The sequence below is a fragment of the Chiloscyllium plagiosum genome, unplaced genomic scaffold, assembly GCF_037043375.1.
Source record: "Chiloscyllium plagiosum isolate Xiang-an unplaced genomic scaffold, Cpla_swu_hap1 HiC_scaffold_32, whole genome shotgun sequence".
Lineage (NCBI taxonomy): Eukaryota > Metazoa > Chordata > Chondrichthyes > Orectolobiformes > Hemiscylliidae > Chiloscyllium > Chiloscyllium plagiosum.
In genome coordinates, this window is record NW_028270170.1 from 39,257,768 (window position 1) to 39,271,006 (window position 13,239).

Here is a 13,239-nt window from a genome sequence, read left to right on the forward strand (position 1 = left end):
TAGGTAGAAGTCATTACACCTGTAGTGTTTCAGGTGTAGCCACTGCCCCAATATTTAGATTACATTACAGTGTGGAAACAGGCCCTTCGGCCCAACAACTCCACACCGCCCCGTCGAAGCGCAACTCACCCATACCCCTACATTTACCCCTTACCTAACACTACGGGCAATTTAGCATGGCCAATTCACCTGACCTGCACATCTTTGGACTGTGGGAGGAAACCGGAGCACCTGGAGGAAACCCACGCAGACACAGGGAGAACGTGCAAACTCCACACAGTCAGTCGCCTGAGGCGGGAATTGAACCCGGGTCTCAGGCGCTGTGAGGCAGCAGTGCTAACCACTGTGCCACCGTGCCGCCCATATATTTCTTCACTTATCATGTTGACTATTCCTAATCAGTCCTTGCCTTTCCAAATACATGTAAATCCTGTCCCTCAGGATTTCCTCCCAACAACTTGCTGACTACTGATGTCAGGCTCACGAGTCTATAGTTTCCTATCTTTTCCTTACCATCTTTCGTAAATGGTAGCACCACATTAGCCAATCTCCACTCTTCTGGCACCTCACCTGTGACTATCAATGATACAAATATCTCAGCAAGGAGCCTAGCAATCCCTTCCTAAGCTTTCCACAGAATTCTAGGTCAGGTCCCGGCGATTTATCCACCTTTATGTTTTGAGACTTCAAACACCACCACCTCTGTAATATGGACTTTTTTCAAAATGTCACTATCATTTCCCCACATTCTATATCTTCCATGTCCTTCTCCACAGTGAACACTGATGCAAAATACTACTTTAGTATCTCCCCTATTTCCTGCGGTTCTGCACATTGGCTGCCTTGCTGATCTTTGAGGGGCCTTATTCTTGCCCTCGCTACCCTTTTGTCCTTAACATAGTTGGATTCTATAACCCTGTTTGCCAAAGCTATCTCATGTCCACTTTTTGCCCTCCTAATGTCCGTCTCAAGTATACTCCTAATGCCTTTATACTCTTCTAAGGATTCACTCAATTTCTGCTGTGTATACCTGACATATGCTTCCTCCTTTTTCTTAACCAAAACCTTAATTTCTTTAGTCGTCTAGCATTCCCTACACCTACCAGCCTTGCCTTCACCCTAACAGGAACGTACTGTCCCTGGATTCTTGTTATCTCATTTTTGAAGTCTTCCCTTTTTCCAGCCATCCCTTTACCTGAAATATCTGCCCTCATTCAGCTTTTGAAAGTTCTGGCCTAATACCATCAAAATTGACCTTCCTCCAAGTTAGAATGTCAGCTTTTACATCCAGTCTCTCCTTTTCCATCGCTATTATAAAACTAATAGCATTATAATTGCTGGCCCCAAAGTGCTCCCCCAGTGACACCTCTGTCATCTGCCCTGCCTTATTTCCCAAGAGTAGGTCAAGTTTTGCACCTTCTGTAGTAGGTACATCCACATACTGAATCAGAAAATTTTCTCGTACACACTGAACAAATTCCTGTCCATCTAAATGCTTGACACTGTGGCAGTGCCAGTCTTTTTTTGGAAAATTAAAATCCTCTACCATAACCACCCTATTACTCTTATAGATCCAATCTCCTTACAGATTTGTTTCTCAATTTCCCACCGATTATTGGGTTGTCTCTAAAACAATCCCAATAAGGTGATCATCACTTCCTTATTTCCCAGTTCCACCCAAATAACTTCCCTGGATGGATTCCCAGGAATACCCTCCCTAAATACAGCCATAATGCTATCCCTTATCAAAAACGCCAAACCCCTCTTCTCTTGCCCCCCTTTCTATCCTTCCTGTAGTATTTGTATCTTGGAACATTAAGCTGCCAGTCCTGTCCATCCGTGAGACACGTCTCTGTAATTGCTATGAGATCCCAGTCCCATTTTCCTAACCATTCCCTGAGTTCATCTGCTATCCTTAGTAGGCCTCTTGCATTGAAATAAATGCAGTTTCATTTATTAACTTATTTATTAACATTCATTAACTTATTCACTGCTTTGTACTCCTTGCCCTGACTATTTGACCCCCTCCTTTTCCCAACTGTACCAGTCTCAAATTGATCTCTTTCCTCACTATATCCCTATGTCACACTCCTCCATCTTACTAGTTTAAATCCTCCTGAGCAGTTGTAGCAAATCTCCCTGCCAGCATATTTGTCCCCTTCCAATTGAAGTGTAATCTGTCCTCCTTATGCAGGTCAATTCTACCCCAGAAGAGATTTCAAAAATGTGAATTCCTCTCCCCTGCACCAACGCCTTAGCCATGCTTTCATACTCTTTCCTCCTGTTCCTACTTTCACTAGCTCATAGCACCAGGACTAATCTGGATATTACTTCCTTTGAGAACCTCCTTTTTAAATCGTTGCCTAACTTTGTATTTGTCCTTCCTATGTTGTTAGTTCCAATGTGTACAGCGACCTCCTCTAATATGGATCAAATGGCAGTGGAGGAACATTAAAGGGACAATGTTCATTGTGACACAAAGTTTAGATGGGTTGGAAAAAGTTAAAGGATTAATCCAGAGTAATAATGATTTACTAGGGAAAGCCACCTACAAAGAGTAAGAATGAATCTGGCCCAGATAAATTGGGCTCAAAGAGTAGTAGGCAAATCTATAACCGAACAAAGGAGTATGACTTCAATGGTGGGGTACCTTTTATAGAAATATTTTAAGATACTTTAATAGTCACTTTAATAGTTGTGAAAGTTAGATTCATTGAGCAAAATCAGCAAGAATCTGTTCAGGGCAAATTTTGTTTAACTAACTTGAAGTATTTTGATGAGCTACAGAGAATGTTGATGAATATAGTGCTGTTGGTATGGTGTATATGGGCTTCCAAAAGGCATTTGATTAAGTGCCATGCAACCTAACATAAAGTTAGAGCTCATGAAATTGAAGTAACAGTAGCAACACAGATGTGAAATTGACTGAGTGACAAGAAGCTGAGTACTGGTAAACAGCTGTTTTGTAAACTGGAGGAAGTTTAATAATGGAGTTTCCTAGGGATCAGTATTATTGATGACCTAGACTTTAGTATACAGGACTAATCTGCTTAGAGAAACAAAGATTGAGAAGAAATTTTGTAGAGTTTTTTGGAGTCATGAGGTATCTACATAGAGCAGATGGGAAGCAACTGTTGCCTTTGGCAGAAGGATCAGGAACCAGAGGGCATGGATTTAAGGGAATTAGCAAAATAAGCTGTGGCACAGGAGGTGAACCATTTTCACAGTGGTTAGGGTCTAAATGCATTGCTTGAGAATGTGATGGAGGCAAAGTGAGTTGAGGCTTTCAAAAGAGAATTTACTTATGACCTGAAAAGGAAAATATAGCAGAGCAGAGCTATGGGTAAAATGCAGGGCACTGGACTTGGATTAATTGATTCCTTTGGAGGGCTAACTGAGATGTGCTAACCTAAGTGATGACCAGCTGTGTGCTATGACTGTGTGCTATGTGTTTATCATTCATTGACCATGCAGCACTCTCTCAGTAATACGCTCAGTGAATGTCAACTTGAGTTTTGCTCTTAAACCTTCTGTGCAGAACAGAGCATAGTAGTGGAAGGGTGTTTTTCAGATTGGAGATCTGTGACTAATGGTGACCAGGGATCAGTCCTGGGATCTCTGTTTGTAATTTATGTAAATGATTTGGAAAAGAAATTAAGTTGTCTGACTAAGTTTGCAGACAACACAAGGATTTGGGGAGATGTGGCTCGTGAGGAAGTTTGCCAGAGGATACAGTGTAATATTGGTAGGTTTGACATTTGGGCAGAGAAATGGCAGATGATGTATGCACTAAAGGGCCCACCCTTAGTCGCGCCAACATACAGAGGTCTAGGTGTACAAGTGCACAGTTCCCTGAAAGTGGCAACACAAGTGGATAAGGTAGTCAAGATGGCCATGTGTCATGCTTGTCCTTGCCAGTCAGGATGCAGTGTGTTAAAATTGACAAGTCATGTTGCAACTGAACAGAACTTTAATTCAGTCACATTTGGTTCTGGTTGCCAGACTACCAGAAGGATGTGGAGGCTTTGGAGAGGTTACAGAAACAGATTGCCTGGTTTGCTTAGATTACTTAGTGTGGAAACAGGCCTTTCGGCCCAACAAGTCCACACCGACCCTCCGAAGAGCAACTCACCCAGATCCATTCCCCTACATTTACCCCTTCACCTAACACTATGAGCAATTTAACATGGCCAATTCACCTAACTGTGGGAGGAAACCAGAGCACCCAGAGGAAACCCACGCAGACACTGGGAGAATGTGCAAACTCCACATAGACAGTTGCTTGAGGCGGGAATTGAACTCTGGTCTCTGGCGTTGTGAGGCAGCAGTGCTAACCACTATGCCACCGTGCCGCCCCAGGTGGAGGGTGTTAGCTATGAGGAGAGATGGACAAACCCCCTGGTTTGTTTAAATTTGAACATCACAGGATGAGGAATGATTTGATAGAAGTTTACAAAATTATCAGAGGTGAGGATAGAATGGATAGTTTTTTTTTCAAGGTAGAAATGTCAATTATTAGAAGATGTAGATTTAAGATAAAGGAGAGAAAGTTTAAAGGAGATGAGAGACAAGTTTTTATATAGAGGATGGTAAGTGCCTGAAATACATTACCAAAGAAGGTGGTGGAGGCAAATACAATAGCAACATTTAAGAGGAATCTTGTTAGCTACATGAATAAGCAGGGAACCGAGAGACGTGAGGCCGCATTGAGGCAAAAGGCCTTTTATATAGAAAGGCATCACGTGCCAAGGCAGTCTTGGTGGGCTGACGGGCCTGCTTCTGTGCAGTACTGTTCATTGTTTCTTTATTACAGAACTAAAATAGTAGACTCATAAGATAAAATTTGCAAGGCAACAAAATTAAGGGAGAGTTAACATTTGTTTGAAACCACTCACCAAAGTTGGCGTTATCAAGCAGCAGTGACCTGAGGGTTTTGTGAACCTAAGCTGCCCTGTCACTTATTTGAAGGTGGCACATAGAATGAAAGTGCTACAAAAGTGGGGAGTTGTTCATGACCAAAATCTAGGTTAACTCTAATATCGGAGATGGAAAGTTGACTGAGGTCCCTGCTACTGAGTGTTGATCCCTGAGTAAAGACAAATCCAGACAATTTTAGCTGTAATACTGCAAAAGATGGATGATCAGATATATCTGCGCTTTTGTACATGTTCCCTATAAAGAATAGAAACTTGTCTGATGGACCAGATATTCGTGGATTCAAATTTCACCAAGGATTTGGGGAGCAGAGTATAGGAATTATAACTTTTTCCGAAAAACCTATTAATCTGTTTGATTTCAGATTATGTTCCAATTGGCCCACGCTTCTCAAACCTGGTACTTCAAGCACTACTGGTCCTGCTGAAGAAGTCATCTCCTCATGTAAGTGAAACATAGCTTAAACTAGACATGACTCCATATTATTTTATCATGTTTTCAATACCGCAATGGCTTTTAACTCTTCCTGGAATTTCCATGTATGTTGTTGAATTCATACTTCTCAGTTCATCTAAGTAGTTTCTTCAAGACATGTAGTGGAAATGAGAGAATTGTTTATTCATTGAGACTTAAAAACTTATGGGTTAAACCGAAGGTAAATGCTCGTTTTGGCTTAGTGAAAGCTTGTTTTAGCTAGCCTCAAGCTTTTTCAGAAGCTGTATGTCTCCAGAATGGATTTTAGTACAAATCAGTCATTAAAATTCATATTAAATCCTTGATTTAATGTATTATGTACAATATGAAATATAGCAACTAAATCTGTGTACACCTAGGTCTGGCAGAATGTGATGTGAATAACTACTGGATAATTTGTTTTGGTTGTATGATAAATATTTGCTAGGATATCAGAGGGGGCTCTTTATGTTCACCAAAGGGTGCAGAATCTGAAAGATGGCACCTCTGGTCATAGAATTATCAACTGAGATAATGTATCCAAGAATCTGTTGCAGAATTTAATTCCTCCTCAAGACCTTAAAACTCCAAGGTAACATTGCTACCCATTGAACCGTGTGCAGGGTCAGATTCTATACAGCTGAAACGTTTTGTGATGTATTCTACTTCACTTTTTGACCAAGCAGCACTATTGTAGTGTTGAAGTTGATATTGACAAATTTAGTTCACATCCAGGGTGTCATTTGGAATTATTCTGGTCTATATGTCTGTGTCACATCAAGCTTGCTTTACCAGTTGGGAGCACTGTCTTCTAATAGTGACTGTTTGGAACATACTTTGGGCACCAGCGATTAATGCAACATTACATTTTGCGTGATTTAAAGATATGAGGAAGTTTTCTGAATTTCAGTGTAATGAAATTCTGGTTTCTCAACTTGCCTTGTAAGATGATAGGTGAAGGTTTCATAGGTGACCTTTGTTTATTGCTCAGAACCAAAAAGAATCCCATGTTTGTGAACTGAAAAGAAAACTAGAGAAGAAGATTCAATTGGTGGGGTAGATACAAAGTTTGTTATGAGAATTAAGTCGTCTTTTAATGTTTTGTGAAAAGCATTTTGTGTTTGATCAGTCTGAGTTGTTGCATGCTTCTGTTAATTTATGTGCGGTGAACCAAGCAGTTCTTGATTTGTCTCTGTATTTGCATGTGGTATTCTACTTTATTCAACTCTTGATGTGGTGCTTTCACAAGTACATCCATCCTTCCATCTGCCCTTTTCATACTTCTGCTGTGTTGCCATGGAATGTAGATTCTGAAGCTCCTACCCCTCTCACCAGGGATATCTGATTAGCATGGTTTCCAGTGTCAATCTTGTGAAAGATGTTTGGTTTCCATCATTTTGTTATAAAAACAACTCACCTTTACGTGGCAAACCATTCCATGACATTTTAGAAGTATGATAAGATGAACAAATGTTTGTGGAGCCAATGAAGAGATGTTACTAGTGAATACAAGTGCTGGATAAAGAATTAGGTTTTAAGAATGTATTTGATGGAGCAGAGGGAAGTAAAGAGATCAAAGGGATTTGGGACAAATTCTATAGCTTGGGCCTTAAATGACTTGATGGTTCACCAACTGGTCTAAGGATGAAGGAGTGAGAGGCGTGTAAAACTACAGAGTTGATGAATGCATAGCTGTAGAATTGGAACATTTTATAGAGAAAGGGAATTCAAGGCCATGGAGGGGATTTAAACCGGAGAATGATAATTTAAGATGCTGAAAAACTCTTGCTTAATATGGATGAACAAGCACAGGGCTGATAAGGGTTCGACTTGTTTTGATGTTTGACCTCCTATCAACAACCCCCACACACCCCATCCCTCCACATCACCCAATCAGAAAGTGTTAGAATAGTGGAGAGCAGAGTTCATTTAAAGTAGTGCTGAAGGTTTCAGAAGGGCATAGACAGTGATATCATAGGTGACCTTTGTTTATTGCTCAGAACCAAAAAGAATCCCATGTTTGTGAACTGAAAAGAAAGCTAGAGAAGATGATTCAATTGGTGGGGTAGATACAAAGATTGTTATGAGAATTAAGTCTTTTAAATTCTTATGGAATACATCAATGAGCTGTTCATTATTTTGTGTTTCCTTTAGCCTTAGGTTAGTTTTAAATTGCAATTCTTTGTATCATGTTCCTTTTATAAACTATTTTACAGGTGATTTTCTCCAAAAAAAGGTGACATTCAGCAATTTCACTGAGTTCTATTTGGTAAAGATTTCTTTCCTTTTAGATCATCCTCACCATTTTGGAAGTCTGCAGCTGTTAAAACTTTTTACTGTAAAGCACATCATCTGCTTTTCCTTCTCCATCCATCTGTCTTTCTGAAAGTGCTAACTTTTGCTGATTACCATTCTTCAGGAGCCAGTCACCACCTCAACAATGACTTTGCAGTAGTTGGGTGACTGACTGGTTTCTCTTGGTATCTGCATCTGCACTCTGACATGGATCATTGGGTAAGGAGTGGAAACTGTTAACTTAGTTTTCCCCAATTTAACAGTTTCAAGCGTAATGTTGGCATCCTGAAATTTTACTTAGAAGCAACAAGCTGCATGCAGGTCAGATATAGAAACTGAATATTCTGGTATCCTCCATACCACAAAGTGCCATGACAGAGATTTCAGTGCAATTGCAAGGTCATTCCCGAAAATAAAAAAGGTTTAAAAAAATAATATATTTGCTCATTTATGGAGGCTTTGAGCTTAAAGTATTGGTGCTTTTGAAAATATGTAAAATTTTATCAATTCTGGCAGATGATCTTATCGAAACAAATTGCACAGCTCAAGTTTTACTTTAAATAAAGAAAACGGTCGCCTTCTGTGAAGTACTAAAGCTTAAAAGTCTTTTTTTTAGGATTTAATGAGTGGTTTAATCTTACAAGTAAATTCAAGCGTCTGGCAAAGTGCAGTTAATTATAGGTCAGCCGATGGGATTATACACAAAGGTTTTATCGATGCAAAACTAAGTAAGAAGCAGCTGGAGAAAAATATTGGTGCTCAGTAATGAGCGTTATTGAAACCAATAATCCTTTTGCTGGATAACTGATTATATTCAAATCCTGTATGTCAGCATTCTGTCCGTTAACTTTTTGCATTTTCACTTGTAATTCCTGAAAATTACCTGTGCAAATTTGTTAAAGCTGCAGTGATTTCCATTCTGAGAAATGGGGCAGGAGCAAAGTTCATTGTGTAATTTATGATCCTGCCTCAAGAGGCAGTTTTCTATGTAAAGATGCAAGTTATGCCAGTTGTGACAAACTTTAAGAGATGTGGTAAATTGAAGTTGTTTTTCAGTGATTATCAGTTTACTTTTTTATTTCAAACTCTGTAATTGTAAGCAAAGAAAACTTAATCAATTACTGCATTTTTGGAAGTGATGTCTTTTGACAGAGATGTTGAACTGAAATCACATCTACATTCAGGTGAACATAGACTAACAATGGCACTATCTTGAAGAAGAGCAAGGCATGTCCCTTGTTCTCGCTAATATCTCTCAACTGATGCCTAAGTTGGATTGATCAATTCTCAATCCTATTCATCCAACATTGTTCTGTACAAAATGGTTGCTGCCTTTCCTAGTCTGCAACAATGACTACACTTCAAATGTACGTTATTGGCTGTAAAGCATTTTGGGGCATTGAGATCTTGAAACACTGAAGAATTGTGTATTTTCCTGTCTTTCATGGATAGTTTTTCCAGGTCCTGCCAAAGCATGAATTGGAAGAGATGATGTGATGAGTTTTGATTTGGATCTTGGAAATGTAAGGAGTTGCTTAGGTGTGGCATGAAGTGCTTCCAGCCTAGGAATGAAGAAGAGGAGATTGAAGTAGCTACAGTCCTACTAAGTAAATAAGGAAGATACTTGCTTTCTGGAATGCATTATTCTCAATTGATACAAACATAAAATTCAAATTTGGAACTTTTGCTTTGTGGCCAAAGGTTCTGAGCTCTAGCCCCACTTTAGGATGAGCACATAGTTTAGATTGAGGGAGTGGAACATTTACGTGAATAATGATACTTTCACCAAGTATTTGCGTGGGTATGAATAATCCTCTGATGCCTTTTAAGTAAGTTCCAGAAGTTCTTGAGTCATAACCAGCATTCATCTAATAACCCAAATTGCAAGACACATTTACTCACCATTCATGTCATTGCGACTCAGGGGAGTAGTGATTTTCCCTGGCCATGTCCAAAATTCAACTTGGGTAGACTACACTCGAGTGCTGTGAACAATTCTCATCTCTGCTTTACATAAATAAGGTCAGAAGTCACATGAAGCGATTTCAAATAAACCTAATCTTTCATAGCGCTGCCCCTACGTCTGGTGAAGCCTCCACCTGAAGTCTTCACTTCACCTGACGAAGGGGTAGTGCTCTGAAAGCTTGTGATTTCAAATACACCTCTTGAATTATAACTTGGTGTCGTGTGATTGCTGACCATGTCCACCCCAGTCCAACTCCAGCACCTCCACATCTTTGTTGTAAAACTGATAGAGATACTGGGGAAGCTATAAAGATGATTTTATAAGGATGATACCAAAGCTTTGTTATAATTTTCAAGACAGATTGGAGCACTTATCTTCAGAAAAAGAGCAAGTTCAGACTGTACCTACCTCTTTGAGGTCTTTGAAAAGAGGTGTAGGAGAATCAGTCTGAAACTTGCATGCTGGTACGTAAGATAATCATTATTGACTCTAGTGGGGAACTTGGGAGAAATGTTTCCAGATGAAATGGACAAAAATATGGAGATCTGTACTATAGGTAGTAAATAAGGGGAATCATTCGATACAGTTACAGGAAGCAAGCTAAGTACATGATGGTGATGACATTTCTTGAGTGAGGAGAAAGCTACACAAATTTTGGGTTAAACAATGGGGCTTGTGTGAACCACAGGAAAAAATACGAAACATGATGGTGCTGGCGAGTGAATTAATGGCCTGAATTTTACAGGAGTAAGTTAAATATAGGCAGTGTTTTTTTTAACAGGGAAACCAGATATCTTGGAGTTTTAATTCCATTACTGTTATCTTTCAGATCTGTCAGGTTTCTTATCTGGAAGTCAGCTTAATTGGCTTGAGGACTCTGCTTCAGGGGCAGACATGATTTCCAACCTTATGGGGTAGGGAGGCCCAGTTACCTTGGTGGGTTTAATGAGAAGATAGGAAGATGCGCCTCATCTTCCTGGTCTAATTCATGAAGCTGTGTAAATATGGTTGGCCTTTGTTAAAACCAAACTGGTTAAGTCAGAGGCTGCATACCTTTTTAAAATAACTAAGTTACCAACCTGCCTTTTGGAGCAAGGTAAACATCACACAACACCAAGTTATGGTCCAATAGGTTTATCTGGAAGCACTAGCTTTCAGAGAGCTGCTCCTTCATCAGGCCCCTCATAAACCTGTTGGACTATAACCAGGTGTTGTATGATTTTTAACTTTGTCCACCCCAGTCCAACACCAGTTTCTCCACATTCTGGGCGGATGTTGGCTGACCGATGTTTGCTCAATCTTCATTAAGGCAAAAGTGAGTTCGGGTTCAGTTTCAGAGTTTTGAAATTTTCACATCTTTTTCTGTTTGTTTAAATCCACCTTTACATTTCACTAATTGCAGTGATCTCAAGGCAGCGTGACCTGAACTACTTTTTAATTCAAAATTATCCACTTGAGTTTTAAGACCCAATCAGGACCCTGGTTTCATCAAGAATCTTCAATGAAAGTTTGCCACGTTATATTGGGAAAGCTATAGTTTTGTCAAGGAAATGCTGTTATTTAAAAATACAATTTAATATCTCTGGACCTGACCTGTGAGTCAGAAAAGAAAGATATACTTAGACTTAGAATTATACAGAACCTTTCTCAATTTCAGGACCTCCCAAAGTGATTCATAGCCAATGAAATAGTATGGTCACTATTAAAACGTAGGAGAAATGGTGAATTAGATTAGATTACTTACAGTGTGGAAACAGGCCCTTCGGCCCAACAAGTCCACACCGACCCGCCGAAGCGTAACCCACCCATACCCCTACATTTACCCCTTTACCTAACACTACGGGCAATTTAGCATGGCCAATTCACCTGACTTGCACATCTTTGGAGTGTGGGAGGAAACCGGAGCACCCGGAGGAAACCCACGCAGACACGGGGAGAATGTGCAAACTCCACACAGTCAGTCGCCTGAGGCGGGAATCGAACCCGGGTCTCTGGCGCTGCGAGGCAGCAGTGCTAACCACTGTGCCACCGTGCCGCCCATAACAAGCGTGAACTAACAAGCATTAAGCACTTATTTGAATGTTTTACAGCCAAGATCAAATCAGCTAGCCTATAATGTAAATGACCTGACACCAGTGCTAACGGAGTTGCTACCAAGGTTGTATTCATTGCTTTTCAGGGATACAAGTAAATTGCTGTTGACTGCAACATTTGTGTCTGGCATAAATCTTGACAATTATAACCTTGTATGTATTTCTGTATATTTTTCTGTCCTAAGCAGACTGGTCACAAGGGAATTTTCTGAATAATGGTCAATGTGCTGTTGTTCTGCTATAAAAGGGTCAGTTAAACTCGAAACGTCAGCTGTTTTCTCTCCTTACAGATGCTGCCAAACCTGCTGAGATTTTTCAGCATTTTCTCTTTTGGTGAAAGCAAATTGAGGATTGTTTTGTAATTGTTGTTCAATATAAAACAGAAATATGATTTTGTCTTTGTGCAAAGCATTAGAAAGGCCTTAACAAAAATTCTGTGTCTATCTTTGTACAAATGATGAAGGCCTGGCAAACATGCAAAGGAGGGCCACTCAATAATGAATAGCTTAAAGCCCTAATTGCCAGCATAGGTGGAGAGCTGGATGTTTTATAGGAGAACAATGTAGACATTAGATTTGGTGCATAGTAAGGAATGGGTTTTGGACAGCCAAGGATCCTGAATTTAAGATATTAGTATCCATATTGGGAAATACCTGTTTTTGCAGACAATAAACAATCTTAGGAATGAACATTCATTGTAGAGATTGCATAGAAAAATGGAAGAAATTACATTTATGTAGCATGTTTCAGGACCTCAATGCCCCAAAGTGCTATACAGCCTAGGAAATAAGATGAAATAAGACATATGGCAGCCAATTTACACATAGCACAGACCTCTGAGTAGTAATGTGATAATGTCCAAATCTATTTTTGTAATTGTGGGATAAATATAGTTGGGACAGTGGGGTATGCGTCTTTAAAGGTAAAAACAATGACTGCAGATGCTGGAAACCAGATTCTGGATTAGTGGTGCTGGAAGAGCACAGCAATTCAGGCAGCATCCGAGGACAGGCAAAATTGACGTTTCGGGCAAAAGCCCTTCATCAGGAATAAAGGCAGAGAGCCCGAAGCATGGAGAGATAAGATAGAGGAGGGTGGGGGTGGGGAGAGAGTAGCATAGAGTACAATAGGTAGGTGGGGAAGGAGATGAAGGTGATAGGTGAGGGAAGAGAGGGTGGAGCGGATAGGTGGAAAAGGAGCTGGGCAGGTCGGACAAGTCCGGACAGGTCGAGTTACTGGAGGTTAGAAACTAGGATGAGGTGGGGGAAGGGGAAATGAGGAAACTGTTGAAATCCACATTGATGCCCTGGGGTTGAAGTGTTCCGAGGCGGAAGATGAGGCGTTCTTCCTCCAGGCGTCTGGTGATGAGGGAGCGGCGGTGGAGGAGGCCCAGCACCTCCATATCCTCGGCAGAGTGGGAGGGGGAGTTGAAATCTTGAGCCACTGGGCGATTTGGTTGATTGATGCGGGTGTCTCTGAGATGTTCCCTAAAGCGCT

At 40.4% G+C, this 13,239-nt stretch overlaps 1 protein-coding gene across 1 annotated transcript in view; it reads left to right on the forward strand.

The window, feature by feature from the left end:
- LOC122540015 (vesicle-fusing ATPase) overlaps positions 1-13,239 on the forward strand; it is a 283,493-nt gene that overhangs the window by 164,802 nt on the left and 105,452 nt on the right. The window contains exon 17 of the mRNA XM_043675302.2: positions 5,300-5,379. Within this exon, the coding sequence (XP_043531237.1) occupies positions 5,300-5,379 (80 nt within the window). The remainder of the gene's footprint in view (positions 1-5,299; positions 5,380-13,239) is intronic.